General features: G+C 49.2%; 1 protein-coding gene across 1 annotated transcript in view; it reads left to right on the forward strand.

Moving 5' to 3' along the window:
* Positions 1–11105: 11105 nt before the first annotated feature.
* The window catches only part of LOC131571591 (serine/threonine-protein kinase Pak-like), a gene marked incomplete at its 3' end in the record, with an annotated part of 35583 nt that continues 28924 nt past the window's right edge, over positions 11106–17764 (forward strand). The window contains exon 1 of the mRNA XM_058824371.1: positions 11106–11213. Within this exon, the coding sequence (XP_058680354.1) occupies positions 11106–11213 (108 nt within the window). The remainder of the gene's footprint in view (positions 11214–17764) is intronic.

Raw genomic sequence — 17764 nt, forward strand, 5'->3', positions numbered from 1 at the left:
CTACAACAATCCTACTCTAGAATCTGACTCTACAATTCTACTCAAAATTGGCTATGGAGGTAACATCTTGACATGATATGTTCTTGTCTCTTACTTCTTCTGGACTGAGTTGATGAGTGGTGCCAGGATGGATGCTGGCTTTGCTGTTGTTACAAATGGATGCTGTCCACAGGGAAAAAAAAACAAAACAAGAGCAATGAACCATGACTTTGCAAGCTCAGTGCTTCACAGGCTCCATGAGGATTCCTCTAGTTGCTAGAAAGACCCAGAAAGCAGAACAATGGGACCATCTGTTCCCCAATTGTCAGGTGCAGGACCTGGCCATCCCAGGCAAATGTGGCCCAGAGTCCCAGGCATCTGTTGATTGTTATGTCTTCATCTTGCTGGGATTTTTGCCCTGCCAGTGCTATAGAAATGGTGCTTTCTGTCCCTGGGGTTTCTTTCTTTCAGGAAAATCCAAGGATTCACATAGGTCCCTGCCTTTGAAAGACACCTTGAGCAGTTGGTGGCAGTGGACAACAGTGGACATGGAGCGAGTGATTTTGCAATGGCACAGCTGAGCTGTGCGAAACTGCCTTGTGATTAGGCACTGCAGTAATTAGGAAATGACATTCCAACAGCCCATTTCTCTGCTCCCTTGGGAGCCAGTTACAGAACATGTGGGGCCGCTGACATTTTGCCTTGTCCACTTGGTAACAGTTGTGTCTCAACTATCACCCACAAACCTCTGACCACACTCTCTGCTGCTCTTTCTAGGATTCAGAAGAAGTAATCCATGCCTTAATACTCTGTGGATCCATCTTGGGCAATGGGCAGGGCTTAGGGCTTTTAGGGCACTTGCAGATCTCTCCCTATGTGCAATTGCCAAGTGCAGCACTGCAGGTGGCTAAGGAACTACCAGTAACTTTCCGATGGATTTGCTGGCAGCCAGAATCAAGAATTCAGGACTCTGAAGCTGTAGCCCCAAAGAGCAGGGAGGTGCTCTAAGGCACCACCTTTGTTTTAGCAATGGAGAGCGAGTGAGCGCGTCCTTGTCTGAAAGGAAGCGCTGCCCTGCGTGCCTTCCTTCCGGCAGCTGCGGAGGACAAAGTGCCAAATGTATTTTGCAGGCTGGCACCAGTCTGTGCTTATTGTGCCTTTTCAGCACGGCTCTAGCCAAAGCTCCAGCCACAGCTCACACCAGAGGGGAGCTGTGGGGAAAGCCCCTCAAGAGCAGCAGAGTTGGCAGGGGCTGTTGACATTTACCTCTCCTCCTGTGGCAGTGTCGAGTGCTTTAAAAACATCTCCAAAACTCCTAGAAACAAAAGAGAAGCAGAGAAAGGAGAAGCCATTTAGATCTTGCACTGAAAGCCAGCCCACACAGGAGATCTCTGCTGTAAATGCCTAAAAGCTGCAGGACTCTGGAAGCATGGAGATGTTCTGGACAATGCCTTCTGAGCACAATTAGAAATTCTGATCAGCATTGACAATCTAAGCCCAGTGCCTGAACACATTTGCAGCTTGTCTGACTTCACGCTTGATACCTATTCCACCAGCAAAACACCCGATGCATAGTTTTGTAAAATTAGCATTGCTTGGACTCACCCACTGCCAATACTTTCCAGTTCAATGTATTTGATGATAGGATTTTCCGTCTTCACCATTCTGCCTGAGGGAAACAAAATGCAAGATGTTCACTTTAAAGCAGAGATCCCACCTTCTCGGAGATACAAATGGCAGCCCCACTGTCTGGGGCTCTGAGCCCTCCCTTTGTTAGCCAGCTCTGAGGTGGCTAACAACAACAGGAACAGGAACTGGAACAACAACAAAAGAACAGCACGTCCACAGCACAAGTCTGGCTGGCACAGAGACTGATTTCTTGCATCCTTTGAAGTGAGAGACCTCTTGGCAGCAGACACACAGGGAAGCACAGGGAGATGGATTCAGACTACACTGAGACCAGAAGAGAATACATACCAAAGCAAGTAAGTTTGTCCTCTAGAAACATTGAGGAGAGCTGGAACTAAGAGTGCCCTTGTTTTGTTGGGAATAAACACTGCGAGATTTAGAAAAGGTTTCCCACTTGCTAAGATTAAATGCACCTGCACATCCCGAATCAATTCCTCTGAACAGATGTCAAGTTCAGAACAGGAGGAATATTGCCAAGTGTTCCCATCTTTTCCACCTTGCAGCAGTTTGCCAATAGAATGCCTTCCCAGTTGTAAACCAGAGCAGCTCATGCCAGAACCAATCGCGACGGGGCTTTCAGCATCAGGACCCTCACCCTTTATGAGCAGGCTGAGCTCAAAGACGGCCTTGCCCGTGCCCCGCGTGAAGAACCACGCCGCTTCTCTTCACCCTGACAGCGCGGATCAGTCGCTCCCATTGCACTCGCACTCTTGGCACCGCACACCTCCCCATCTTCCCAACTCGGCATGGCGGGCACGGGCACAGAGGGACAGCAGTGCTCCTCAGGCACCCCTGTGACACAGAGAGCTGCCCAGAGGAGATGCTGACCCTCTTGTGAGTCCAGGCCGTGCGAGGCAGAAGCCGGCCCAGAGAAGGGGCTGCTGCCTCAGGCAGCTCCGCGCTGCAGCAGCCGGGCAGCAGCGGGACCCTCCCAGCTAAGGAAGGCTCCAGCCTCTGCAGTCCCTGCAGCCCTCAGGGCCAGGGCAGCGACCACAACCAGGCTGGCAAAGGCCAAGCATGAGCACTGACAGGTAATGATGGGAAGAAGCCAGAGTGAGCCTGAGCCCTGTACAAGCTTTTGCCCCCATTCAGGACACAACAGGATGGGCTTTGAGATCAGCCCCATCGAGGTGTGGATCAGTGCCCTTTTTGTCCCAACAGGTGATGGTAGACACAGAATCCACTGGGCTCTCTTCTCAACTCTACCAGGTCTTATCTGAGAGCACAGCACTGGCAGCTGTTACAGGCAAGAAGCAGATTCATTGGGTTGTGCTGCAGAATCACAAAGGGCTTGATTTGTTCTTCTAGAGACTGATCTCAGCAGGGCTTCTACCAGTGGCTAGAAGTCAAGCAGTCACAGCCTTCTGCTGATGCAGGAACAATTCCTGCTTCTGCCTTTGGCAGAGAGGGAAGCCCAGGCAAACTCCAGCCAGTCTAAGCTGCCCTCTGAGGCAGCAGGAACACCCAGAGCTCTCTCTTGCTGCCTTGGAGCAATGCCAGCACTTCTGTGACCCTGAAGTGAGGAGAACCCTTTGGAACAGCTGTGCTGACATGTGCACACAATACACTGTCCCTCAGATAAGAAAGACAGCAGACGTACTGTGTTGCTTCAGGGAGTCACCCGCCATCTCCTGTTGCAGAGCAGCAGCTGGGTCAGCATGGGAGGTGAACCAAGTGCTCAGGCTCCACGTCTTTGGCTGGGGAGCAAAGGCTCCTTGGGGCGGCATTGCTGCAGCAGCTTCAGTGTCAGAGTTGGTGTAGATCTGAGAGAAGAAATGAGTTGATGTCAGGAAGGTGTGGCAGAGATTGCCCTGAAATGCAAGAGAGATTGCCATTTGAAATGCAAGCCCTTAGGAAGCTGCTGTCTGCCACATGCAGAGCTCTTCAACTGGATTGCTTTGGATGTCCACTTGTGAAACCAAATGGTCAAAACCAAAGACTGATTTTACTCAAGTTCATAGCCACTTTCTTGTTCTAAAGGATGACTGCAGCAACGACCGCTCCACTTCCTCTCAAAGACTCCTTTCCCCCTCCTAGGTCTGCAGATACATTTGCAGCTCCTCATTCTAATGTTCTACCTCCTGCCATGAAATTCTCTTTTACTGCACCTTCCTCGGGACGTGCTTATCCTGCAGCATCTCTGGATGGTACAGTTCCTGGGCCTCATGCCAGCCTCGGGGCTCTTGGTTGCCCATCACTTGCTGGAACTCGCTGCAGGCTGCCAGGTAGGATTGCGAACCTTCCACCTCAAGTCAAACAGAACAAAGCAGTCAGAGACTACAGCTTGTCCCCGTCAGCCAGGAGTCATCGACTGGGAAGAAGTAAAGGACAGGAGCAGATTCACAAGGGTTACAGACAGCTTGTAGCCTGTATTCCAAATCTATATGAGTGACCGTGTTCACCTGCAAAAACACCTCAAGAAACAAGGTCACCCGGAAGAAGCCAGCAGGAGTTCATTGGGATGACTGCTGGCTAAATGGCCAAGGGAGTAATGCCACTGTCTAGAGCATCAGCTGCGATTCAGCAGAGCAGGAAGTGTCCTTGAGAGCAACTCTGACAGAGGCCTCATCAGGATGGCACTCAGAGGCAACACCCCACCCCCCTGCTGCTCTGCACTGCAAAGGCAAGGAGGGCAGAAACCACCCCTTGGGTGACTGCAGTGCCTATTGCTATTTCACTCGCTTTTCTAAATCCTTTTACTCCTGAAGGAGGCGATTAATTTTCTCTTTGATGATTTCAATTTTTTCGTCTGGCCTCTTCTTCCTTGCCTTGATCCTAGCCTCAGTTTCCTGCAGTTGTGCCGGCACCTGTTTGTCCATGTTCTGTAAACAACAACGGAAAGGACTCTCTTTCATGAGTGGAGCGGCTGCCATTCTTTCATTCACCTGTTTTTGTTGACTGTCCCTCTGCATAGGGAGATTCTTCTCCTCTTGGATGTCTTCATTCCTCCTCTTCACTGCCATGTCACTCTGAGATTCGGGCAGCTCTGCTTGTAGTTCTACCTTGATGTTCTGTGCACACAAAAGCAGAGCAAGTGACTGGAAGCTGTCATCAGGCTCAGCTTTTCCCTCTTTTTGCCTCAAAATCACATGGATTCAGCCACTTCTTTCTGCTTCCCTACCCACATCTGCTTCCACTGTAACCCTCCTGTCCCAGGGCTGATCTCTGCAGATTCCAAGGCTCTGTGCTTCCAGTGCCTGTGGGATTCCTGGCCTCCTCAGTCCCAAGAGCTGTGGTTTATGCCCTTCTTCCTGCCCTTCCCTCTGTGCCCTGGCCAGTCAGGCTTACCTGGCCTTTCTCCTGTGGCTCTTCCACCTGCTGCCCAAGCTGCTCTTCCTGCTGTCTGGCTGGGAACAGCTGTCCCTGAGTCTGGCATGGCATCTCTGATGAAGCAGTCTGCTCCTGCTCTCTCTCAAGAAGCACCTGCACAGAAAGCGAGAGAAGATGGGTTTCAGCTTCCCATATGACCTTTGTGGGCCAAGACTCAAAGACTGCTGGGCTCACACGTTCCCAAAGCACTGTGCTGCTGCTCTGCTGGGTCATTCTCTGTTTGAGGGGAGGCACAGATTCCAAAGTGACCCTGGCTCTACAATCAGGGGTCAACTGGGACTGAAGCTGCAAGAGCCTCTCAGGCAGCTGACAGGGAAGGTGTGGCATTTCTCAAGGGTCTGGTGAGGGCCTCCCTCTGCTTCTACCATGTCCTGTTTGTCTCTCCTGAAGGGATGCGTTTAGGTGAGCATTGCATCTTCCACTGCTTTGGAGCAGAGCCAGGAAGATTCAAATAGATAGATAGATAGACAGATCTCACTTTTATAATCTCTCTTTACTGTACTGTGGGATTTACATTCTTTGAATGGAGAGAGATATAATTCTCTCTCCTAGGCTTTTTTTTAAGGAAGTGTAGTGAGAAACTTAGAGAAGAAGAGAAAACAATTATTATCTCTACTTGCTCTTCTTGTTGTTTAGTCCATGAAGAATGTGTTATAGCGATTGTTTACTGTAAGTGATTTGTTATTGCATTTTAGTGACAGTTGTTTGGATTGATTAGCTAATTAGATAAAAGACTGTGTGGAGACAGTCACTAGTTTTGCTTTAGTATCTTTTTAGTATAGTATTTCCATAGTATACTTTTAACATAGTACTAGTGTAATATAACATAGCTTAATAAAGAATTTGTTTAAACTTCTAAACCACAGAGTCAAAGCACATTTTTCGCCACGTGGGGGTCACCCGGGATCAATAATGTTCTTTCTGTCGCTACACACATCATCACTTGGTAGCAGTGCCCCAATCAGAAGCCATCCTGAACTTGCTCTCCTGTTGCTTCAGTAACCCACACTCTTGGGGTCTCTGGAGCATGTGGGTCCTTCTGGAATGCAATCAGACCCAGAGCGCTGCACAGGGAACAGCACTCTTTGTGCATCTGTGCTCGGGCAAGTTCTTCTCTTGCACTTGACCACACTGACGGTGCTAAAGTGGCTGGAATCAGAAATGCAGCCCAGCTCCTCCCACCTTCTCTAATCTCTGAGGGCCAGCTGGAATGCAAGCGCATTGATTTCCTGATCAAGTCCCAAACACAAAACACACTGATTCCCTGGGCTGCCGAAAAACACGGGAGCCGTTAACTTGAAAATGATGGGCAAGCCCTACTGGCTGGTCGGGCACCAGAACAGCTTGTTCTGCACAAACATCCCTGCCCCAAAATATGTGTTCCTGTGCATAAATACTGCATTATCCAGAACTGCCTCTTTGAAAACTAAAATTCTAGCAGAATTTCTGCCAGGGCTGTAAAAGGGCAGGAAAGATTGAGACAAAGCTCCCTTGCTCCCTGGAGAAGGAGAAATTGCACAAGGGTTTTCTTTCTATCAAACAAACAAATAAACAAAATTTATTTGTTTTTGAGAAAGTGTTACTCACACCAGTGTCTAAAGCACTTGGATGCAGTGAGGGGATGTCTGGAAGGGAAACAGTCCTTGTGCTGAGCTTTGGATCTATGGATCTAAGGCAGTAATCTATGGAAGTCCGCCTGAAGGTGCCTAATGAGCCCCCCCATTGTCCAGGCTAAAGCTCCCTCGGCACCTCCTCCCTGGCCTTGTGCTGCACCCCCTTGCCCAGCTGCCCTGTCCTTCTGTGCACACGCTGCAGCCCCTCCATGACTTTCTGCTCCCCAGGGCCCACAAGTGCACACAGCACTCCAGCTGTGGCCGCAGCGCTGCCCAGCACAGGGCCACACTCACTGCCCTGCTCCTGCTGCCCTACTGCTGCTGGCACAGCCACCAAGCCCTTGGCCTTCTTGGCCCCCTGGCCACACGCTGCCGCATCTTCAGCTGCTCAAGGCCGCCAGCCTGCCATCCTTCTTGCCCACACAGCTTCACAGCCACAAAGGTGCCTATTTCACTTCAGATACAGCAGGCACCATTGCAAGATGGCCTTCCTGTTCTACCACCTCCTGTTCCAAGTAGATATCAGCCACTGCCCCTTCTCACCAGCGAGGGCTCCTTGCTGGGCTCCACGTGGCCTCTGAGCTCTGGGTGCAGCCTGTCTCCGCACTCGCTCAGCAGGTGCCTGGACACAACCGACAGGGCACTGGCACTGTGCTTGTTCAAGTGCAGACCCTGCAGGGCCATGACAGCCTCCAGCCTGCCCTCAGCCACTGCCCTGACAGAGTCTGCTGCACACTCCGGGGAGGCTGAAGTGACATCAGCCTCTGCCTGCAGCTCAGCCGTGCCCTCGGTTGTTGCGGCGCTGGTGTTTCTGCGCCCAAGGCCTAGGAACCTCCGCAGTATCTGCAACAGAAGGAAGGGCAGGAAGAGAGGGACGTTCCGTGGCCTGCTCCAAGAGCGGCGCTGGGCCGAACAGTGCCAGCAGGCCCAGCCCAAGTGGGGATGGCCGCAGGTACCTGCACTGGTCTGTGGAAGCAGCCGTGAGTGGGGTCCTGCTCCAGTGTCCCATCCTTGCCCGCATCTGGCAAAGAGCGAGTGCAGCCAGAGCTGAGGGGCTGCGGGAAAGGCCGGAGAACACGGCACAGCCCTGCACGGCCCAGGCAGGGACAGCCCCCGGGTGCCCAGGGGACAGAGCACGGCCAGCAGGGGCAGCCCCAGCCCCTCTTACATCCTGTCTGTGGGGACATCCATAGGGGCAGGGATGGGATGGGGCCAGGCCGGCAGCAGTCACCAGTCCTGCGGCCCAGCTCTGCCACTCACCGTCCTGCACTGGCTGCAACTTCTCCGGCTCTGCAGGCTGCTGCGCTGGGGAGGCTGCAGGCCCTTTCTTTTTCTTCCCCCGAAGCACCCTGAAGAGCCTGATCACTCTGCCTGCCATCCTGCTTTTTGGCCTCTAGGACACCTTTGAGACAGATGCCTGGGAAAAGCTCGGAGGTAGCAAGTCCCGCAGTCTGGCTGCAAGGCCAGCTGCAGGAAAAACGCCTTGGAATCGCTGTGACGAAAGAGCCGGCTGTGTGGGGCTCCTCACAGCACAGCTCTGGCACGTCCTGTCCTGTCACGTGCACCGAGCACTGTGGCGTTGCTTCGTCACCGCCAGCAGCCACTTCACCACGTGTCACAAAGGGCCCTGTTCCATTCCGTTCCATGGTAACCATGCTGCGCCGTGTCAGCAAGGGCCCTTGGACACGCTGCCAAGTGGGCTGCACCAACGCTGCCCCAAATGCCTCTGATTGGAACAAATCCATTGCCCCAAGTGTCTAAGACATCCTGGGACACACCAAGCCCAGCCAAGTGCTCAGGGGAGGACTCTCCACAGTGCCAGGCCAGCACAGCCCAGCTCCCTGGTGGCTCTGGAGCAGAGCAGCTTCCAGCAAGCACGGGGCAAACACATCTTGCCAAGAGTTAAAACTCACCAGATAGGGGAGGTGGCATGAATGTGTGCATCAGGCCTTTGAATTCACAGCTCCCCAAGAGAGCTTTGGGGCACTCGGCTGGAACAACAGGATCCGGCTCAGACCTGTGCTTAAAGGTGGGCAACAAACCCTGCCACAGGTGCTTGGCTTGGTCTCTGCATGCTTAGGTAGATGCCAAAGCCGCTCTTCACATCCTTCCCCTGCCTCTCAGCCAAGTGCAAGGACTGAAGGAAACACAGGAAGTCAAATGGAGACACTTGCACCTGTCTCTTTAGGGGCTCCTGGGGAAGCAGTTTCCTTGGCAATCAAGCCCCTCTCTTCCAAGGGCACTTCCCCAAATGTGTACATTTTCTGGGCAACACCAATCCACCCTTAAGTGCGGGGTGCGGAGGTTCATGGGCATCACACCATTACCAATATGATCCAGTGAAGCTAAATTTATTATTCCTAAAAAGACTATCTATAATAAATCTCTACTGTCCACGCATCTCTAGCTAATACATGATTGGTTAATCCTAGCTGTTCACACATCTAAAATAGAATGCTGCTTGGATTATCTAAGTTTTCACGCATCTTGCTGGGGTTGTATGGCCCACCCATGGCTCACTTTCTCAAGCTTGCTGACAAACTTGCTGAGTCCTGATGACTCTTTTTCTTGCATCTTCTTCAAGGATATATTGACCCCACTGAACGTGTTCAGTGTCCATTATTACAAGCAGGCTGGATTCTGCATCGGCTGAATACGGCCCTTGTCTTGCAAAAACTCCTCCACCTGCAAAATATCTTCAACAGTTCCCCGCTTTTGTTTTTGCAGAAGCCAGACTGATTTAAAAGCACGGTCAATTTCCTTTTGCACACAGCGTAGTAAGCAAGGCACTATTAGCAGAACTGATAAAAGAATGAAATACAAAGCCAATAATATGTAAAATTATTTATTCATTACATAGCCAAGAATACCTAATACCAAAGCATACTAAGTCCTTGAGCCAGCCTCTTATTCCCCAGGATTTTAGCCACTCATCAAAAGAATTCTAAACAACTGTCATCTTTTATCATGTTCTCCTTAAGCAATGACACTTGCTTGTCCATAGATTCAGAGTGCTCAGAGAGATTCATGCAACACATCCCTTCAAAATCTTCACACCCATCTCTCTGTGCTAGCAACAAAAACACTATTGCAGCCCTATCCTGTAATACAGCATGGTGTATGCTACCTACATCAGTGGTAAGCTCATTCAGTATGGCAGATGTAATGTTAATTTGTTTGTTTGTCCAACAAGCCAATCGTTTGAATTGTGTAAGGGCCTGTGATAAAGCTACTCCTGGTGTAAAAAGTGATGCCAGTAGAACCAAAGGCATATTCTACAATTCTACATTATCCTTACAGTCTGAACCTAATAGATGCACAGTACGTTTTGAACATTGGAATTTGTGCCTGATGTCAAGCATCTGTTGAATGCTAGGGGCAAACAGTGTCAGTTTCCCAAAATAGCACAGTCCTCCTCATGCTTTCTCAGGAGTCTCAGGCTAAGCTTTATCTCCACAAATGAGAAAAACTCCAGGAGGTGACATCCTTGCAGATTTTGGTTTTAGGGATACAACCATGTCCAATTGGCTCAGTATGCCATGGTATTGTAATACCAGGAAGAAACAGGAAATATCCAAGTGCCGTCATCGCCGAGTTTTTCTGATTTCTCCCTAATCAGCTCTTTAACCTGGTGGTACTCATAGAACAAACAGTAATTTCCTGGCACTGATCCCAAAATATCCAATTCCTGTGGTCACTGACTTGTAGTATTTAAACCTTGAATGATTGTAAATGCCTGAATTCCTAACGGATTTCTAGAGATGCTTTGTTTTTCACACCAAATTTCTGTGATCATCCCATTTTGATTAGTGCACCAATTTGAACAGGCCTTACTTAAGTTGCCATAAATTTGAGCTCTGGTCCAATTTCCCAATTCTTCCATTGAGTCCGAAGGAATGCCAATTAAACAGGTGCCAAATGGATCCGAAGGTGGAGCTAGTGATAGGCAGAGAGATTCTTGCCTTGTTCTGTTAGCCTATGTAACCCTCATGTTAGCTCGCTGCTCTATTTTGTATACCCCCTGCGTTTCCTTAATCACTCCACTAAGCAACATGGTTAATATTTTCCAGACTGGTGCCATTGTCGCCCTTGTGGTCCATCACACCTGCGCTTTGCCCAAACTGCTTTAGATGTGTTTGTGGTATTGCTATTCTTACTCTACATTCTGTAGCTATTATCTTGCTCTCCAGCACAATTTGATTTACTACAGCAATTAAAGCAAGTCTAAACTGCAATTGCAGTAACAATCTTTGCTTATATATTTCTATCAAAGATACATCTTAGAGAAAACTCTGATATTTTCTTGAGTTATGCCTTAAAAATTTAGCTAATGCCATTCTCGGGGTACTAGTGTTAAGTGTGTAAGAGCAGTTATTGCATATTAGGTTGATAGGCTGAAATTTTTGCTTTTCCCTCGGACCACTGCTCAATTATGTTCTTGACAAACTCATCACCAAGTTTTTTAGTTACACTTGATACAATGAACTTTAAGCCATGGCTTACATGCACAACTATGCAGATATCAAGCATTTTCTATCTGATTTACAACTTGTGAGGAAAGTGAAGGTCCACGTGGCTGGAATCCAACGAACGCCTTTATCTGTAAGCAAGCACATAGAACTTCTTCCTCTTCATTTGACTGTAGCTGGTCCTTGCCACACCCCTGTCCTGGACTTGTGAACATGACCTGAATGCCGTCAGGCAATTCCTCCCTTGGATTATCTGTGAGGGCATGATGCACAAGAATAGGTGCATCTTCCCTATCTCCTGTTGTTCTGAGCTAATTAGGCACAAAATTGGCTTTAGCTGTTTTTTCCTCAAGGGATAACCCTGGAGTTCCCACTTTTTCTTTTTGCAGCATGTCCTTGAACATCTGATGGGTACGCTCAATAATTGCCTGTCCAGTAGGATTGTGAGAAATACCAGTGTCACGTCAAATACCCCAAACTTACAGAAAATTGAATCTTAAGGAACACAAAGCAGGACTATTGTCAGTCTTAATATCTAAGGGGATACCTAATATAGGAAAGCAATTGTACAAATGTTTCTCAACGTGACGTCTCACCGGTTAAGAGAGTACCCTATAAAACACAAGCATAGGTATCAATGCAAACATGTACAAATTTTTCCTGACCAAATTCTTCTACATGAGTTACATCCATTTGCCATAACCGCAAGGGCTGAGTACCCCTAGGGCTAACACCATGCCTAAACCAATGCCATCTCGTTGACCGGGCAGGACAGGATCACGCAATACTAGAAGCATCAGTAAAGGGAATAGCAAATTGTTTACCCAACATTTCTGCAGATTGATGAAGAAATGCATGGGAAGTTTTGGTCTGTCAGCCTGTGCCACTTCCCTGTACCCTCAGTGCCACCATGGCCCTCGGCTGCCCCACAGCCCTCAGCCCCAGCAGCAGCTCAGGGTCAGCGTCCCTTCGGCGCCACCGCCCCCTCAGCCCCCTCAGCCCCCTCTGTCTCACCGTCCTTCAGCAGCTCCTCAGGGGACAGTGCCTGGGGCCAGCGGCAGCTCCCACTGCTCCAGGGACAGCTGGGGCTGGAAGTGCTGCTCCGCCCGCACCGGCCGCCAGCTTGGACCCAGCACAGGGACAGGGGACACAGGGGGCACAGGGGCAAAAGCAAGAGGTGAAAAAGGCAGCCGAGGGGAGAAAGAGGTAAAAATGCAGCCTAGGCTTACACAGCTCAATCTATGCATCTAAACTTCCACATACCTCTAACTAAATAACTCAGCATATTTCTAGATCTATATCTAAGCATCTAAATTTAAGCATCTAAATGTAGGTGTCTAAATGTAGGCATCTAAATGTAATTCTATTAATTGTATAAATGTAGATCACAAAATCTAGAAATGTAACTAATTCTATCCCATCTAGAACAATAGAGATCAATTTAACTATATAGATGTATATATATGCACATATAAACACACCTCTGTAAATCTATAAATGCAACTATATGGATATAGAAAGAGAATTGTAGAAATCTATAAATCTATGTGTACACTAAGGGATTCCACCCGTCTGATGCTCACAGGCTCTGCCTCTGGTCCTTCTTCCCATGCAGGGCAGCCCTCCTGGCAAGGCAGATTAGCTGGAAATCTGGGAAGCAAAGGGAACACTGGGTCAATATTGGCCTCTCTGCATCATTTGTCCTCTTGGAAGTAACTGTCCTTCTATCAAAGTCTGTAAAAGATGAGCCGAAAGGCAAAATCTCACTTGGCAATTTGAAGCCTGCTCTTCAAAGAGCCAGACTCCTTCCAAGAGTTTATAACTTCTGAAGTTTTGAAGTATCCCAATACACTGAAAGCCCTCAGTGCACTGGGATACTTTCACAGGGCCAAGGCCCCCATGAGAGCTTGAAACACAGACAGACCCAGCTGCCACAAAGAAGCCCAGCCTGGTTCTTTCTCTGTGCTGACAGAGAGACCTCAGTCCTCACTGAAATGGCTGAAGCTGAAGGTGCTGGGAGCTGAGTTATCAACTAGCACCATTCCCTGCCATCTACAACCTGCCCTCTGCAGTGAGCCACAGCTCCTCCAAAACAACCGCCAGCTCTGGGATGAACAGCTCCGTGACAAATGACCAGGTAATTTTGGCTTAGGCATTTATGTATTAGCTTATGGGCATTGTTAGTGATTATAAGTATTTAGAAATAGCATCAGTTAGAACTCTTGTAGCTGCTTGTAATATAATAGAATTTATCAGCACTGTGTTGCTCATAGAAACAGTAGCATAATGAATATAATATCTATGCATCACTTATGGAAACAATTGTGTGATGAATGTATTGTGTTATAGACCCTAGCAAAACTTAACGGGAAAAAAGGCTTGTGTGTAACTAAAATCAGTGTAAGGCTGTCCACTGACCAACCTGTCCAAGTGATAAAATAACCGTGACACAAACCAGAGCACCAGAGGACAATTAGAGAATACCATGTGAAATTTAGGGAGAACCTACTAAAGCCTTATCAGAGGGTGTGAAACATCAGGAGACACAAGCAGAAATAATACATGTTGACCTGGTGCAAAGGATGTCATGCAGTAAAACTGAGTGCGAAGCAATCAAACTAAGGAGTTCCCAAAACATCAGAAAATTCCCAAGAATTCTTGAAAAATTCATGAAACACATGAATATACTTGCCTCTCAGCAATGTAACACCATAAAGCTAACACTGTCACTTAGCACCAGGTGTTGTTTGGGTGTTAGCCCCGAGCACCACAGTGCTGCAAATATTGTCTTTTTTATCCTATTAGTATTATACATTTTATAATTCTAAGCAGTGAATTCTGTTTCTCACAGCTGTGAAGGAAAGAGCTCCCTAACAGGACTGCAGGCAGCACCAGCTTTGCTCAAGGATGCAGACCCAAAGTGCTCTCTCTCTCCTTTAGTTCTCACTAATTTTAAGGGGTGATTTCAGATTTTCCTTGAGCTCCTGGATCTGTGACTAATGATTTCCTTGGCCTCAGAGCTTCTGCTGCTTGTATTTTTAATGTATCTCACTACAGCTATCGGCAGACTGGCACTACATGGATTTAATGCTTGGAGACAAAAAGCTCAGACTTCTACACTGACCTTTTGCTGGGCTTTTCCTCTCTTGCTTCAAGAGTCACTCCGGGTTGCCTCCAGAGCACTGACATCCTGCAGCAAATTTATCCACGGACATCAGCACAAAACTGGGACACCTGGCTTGGTGACACAACTGCCATAAGGTCAGGTTTATTCCCTGCTCTCTTGCCCCAGCAGAGGACTCAGTGTCAGAGCCTCTGGAGAAGCGTGGAGGGCAGGGCTCAGGCAGGTTGTGCCCGTGCAGGATTTGAACTCAAGGCACCAGGAAGCACCAAGCCTGCAGACAGGAACTCAACCCTTCTCATCTCCCTCACTGCCAGAGGCAGGCTCAGAGCAGCCATCTCACCGCTCTCTAAACCAGTGGGGGCTCTGTCCCTACCAAGCTCCTCGGGCTCCTGGGAATTGTTCCTGCAGCTCTCGGTGCCAGGCAAAGCTCCCTCTGCTGCAGCTCTGCCCACAGGCTCCCCTCCTGAAGACTCAGGGGCAACAATAATATTGCCCTTGAAAGAGAAACAGAAAGGAAGAAACCCTTCTCACCACTTACACAAAACACCTGGTCCAACAACTCCATGGCTCACACACTTAATCCCTTCTTCCTAACAACAACTCTGGGACCCAAAGCCCTTCAACAGTCAGAAAAATTGACTTCTCAAACATAGTCCAAAAGCTGTCAGAGCTGACAGTGTTGAACATGGGGGTGACACTGAACACATGGAATGGCTGCTAAGCAGGAGTCCTGCCAGCTCCTGGCAAAGGGATGTGCTCCTTCCTCCACAGCCCTGAGCACAGCAGTCTCATCCAGGCTGCAGCACACATCTCTTCCCACAGAGATGCCCAAGAACAAGGGGAAAGAGCTCTGCAACATGGACAGCAAGACTGGCCAGTTTGCCCAGCTGAGGATTCCCCAGATGGAAACTGGACTGCAGGCAGCAGCTTACTGAGAGGACAAGAAAGCTGCAGCTGCAGCCCAGCCCCAGCCACGGCTCTGGGAGCGCCCACACGCACGGCAGGGCTCACACAGCAGCAGCAGCAGCAGCAGCAGCAGCAGCAGCAGCAGCAGCCCAGCCCTTGCTTTGCCTTGGCCTTCCCACCCAAAAGAGGCACAGCCCACATCTGCTGCTGCAACAGAGGCACCGCTGGCATGCCCCTCCCTGCACGGGACACTGGGCCTTCAGTGCCACTTCTCCAAACACTCTTCTCTTCTTTCCCATCAAACAAAGCCTCTTAGAACCTACAAAGCTTCCACTTCCTCACCACAAATGCTCCTGCATCAGGGGTTCTTCCCAGGAAAAGGAGCACCCAAACTTGGCCAACACAGGCTCACACCTTTCCATCCTTACTCATGGATGATATTTTCATTCCCTCTTCTTTAGGAAGTCATGCTTTACCAGGCAAATACTTCCTTGTCCATTCACAGCTGAACTCAAGAAGCTTTTCCTTCTCAGCCATGCAAAAACATTCACAAGTTCTCAGTCCAGCCCCTTTCTTCCCTGCCCAATGCAGTTGCCCAAGCAGAGGGAGAAAACATCTCCTCCAGTGTTTTAAGCACCATGTCCAGATCCAGCGGTGGCAATTCCTCTTTCCCAGGAGTATTCCACAGCCAGCTGTGGCTGTCCATGCTGCAGAACCTGCGCTGGCAGCTGGAGTGCTGGGGGCTTGAAGTGTCTGGCCTGGCTGCAAGAATCCAAACACATTGGTCAGGCTCCAAAATGTGTCTCTGGGATGCAGAGCTCTAGTGCTGCCTTGGATCAAACATCACAGGAAGCACACAGCAACCTCCGTTCCAGAAATGTATTCAGACTTCCCAGAGGATTGAAGGAGTGAGTTCTTCCTCTTAAAAATATTTATCCAAATTGACATGTACATAGATTAAAGCATGGACCGGAAATCTGATATAGACACGCACAGAGACACACACACACACAAACACCCTAGAATCACAGCATTGTGCGTCTTCCCAGCAGCTTTGGGATTTGGCTACATTTGGTTTCTCATCACAAAAGACCACAGAAAATGGATTCACCCAGGAAGAGCCCAGATCTATAGACATGCATGCTAAACTTGTACTGTGAGTTTATTCTATAAACAGCCTTGAGGGTGAGGTCATATTCTTCAGCTGCAGCTGTTATTGGGCACACAGAGCTCATTTCAATGGCACGGCTTGATTTGCAGGGCAGACAGTCTTAAACATCTGCAATGTCCTATCAGAGTCCCAGTTTGGCTTCATTCAAAGAAAGAGGAGAGTGCACCTAACACTGACCACTTGTTAGGCAATATCTTTCACCGTGCCCTTGTACCCCTACAGAGAGTCTGTCTATAAAATATCCAGAACAACACCCTCCAAATCTGCAGCGAGGACAGGAAAATGAGGCAGAGAATCTTTCTGTTTTCAAGGTCCCCCTTCCTAGGCGACTTGACACTTTCTACCTGCTTCTCACTTGAGATCTACCCATGATAGAGCACTGCAGGAAAACACTTGAAAGGGTCATTAACCAGGAGCTGCTTGGAAAGCAAGGGCAGAAGCTCTTTCCCTCCCTGATGGGCTGCGGGCTGGCAAGTGCTGCTCTGAAGATGTGCAGCTGCTCCTCTCTGGAGAGGCCAGGGAAGGGTTGTGATGGTCTATGGGTACCAGAGGAACGATGAGCTCAGGTTGGCATTTAATCTCCATGGGAACAAGCAGAATGAAGAGCTCACAGTGGAGATGAAATTTGCCTGTTCCTGGCTCCTCTGATGAAACGCCAAGAAGTCCAGATGAAGCAAACACCTTCTCCCAAGAAGCTAGGAAAACCTCAGAATCATGAGCACCTGCACTTCACCTGGAATGGCGTGGAGGCAGCTCTAAATGCTCGGGTGAGGCAGCACTGAGGTCGTGGTATGAGAGCACTGTGTAGCAGTGAGGGAAGGAAAAGGGAAGCAAAGGGAAGGCTGGGTCACTACTGGTCTTTGGGTGTGCTTCCCTTGGCAGCAACTGTGCTTCTGTCAGGGAAAACAAAAGCTCCCTGAATTGTTAAAACTGAAAATCACCGACAAAGACTCTCTAACTAGTCAAAGTTAGAAAGTGCTATGTTCATTACGCTGACGGCCAGCAGAGGGGAGGGTCATTCCCGAAATACGCGACTGCTGGCCAGGCTCGGCTCGGCTCGGCACGGCACAGCACAGCAGGTTCCAGCAGGACAGGGAAGGGCAAGGCAGGCAGCGAAGGGCAGGGCAGGGCACTGGGAGCAGTGACAGGCTTTGTCCACATGCTGCATCCCATGCCTGGATAACCATCGGGGACAGAGAGGAAGGACATTGCTCTGGCTTGGCTGCAGAAAGGATGAAAAGTGGGACTTAGAAAACATTAATTTGGACTCCGTTTTAGCAGACTGGCTGGTTTCATCTCAGCATGTCCTCCTGTCTTTGGCAGAGTTGGCGCATTTCTCATGATTTGGAGTCAGCTACAGCAGCAGGAAGGGGCAGCAATTTTGTCAGCATGGATATCAAAGCCAAAGTGCTGCCCCATGGATGGATGTTGCTTTCTTCAAAGCATTTCTGGCCTACAGTTGTAGCAAACTCACACTGGTGTC

Source organism: Ammospiza caudacuta, chromosome Z (assembly GCF_027887145.1).
Source record: "Ammospiza caudacuta isolate bAmmCau1 chromosome Z, bAmmCau1.pri, whole genome shotgun sequence".
Lineage (NCBI taxonomy): Eukaryota > Metazoa > Chordata > Aves > Passeriformes > Passerellidae > Ammospiza > Ammospiza caudacuta.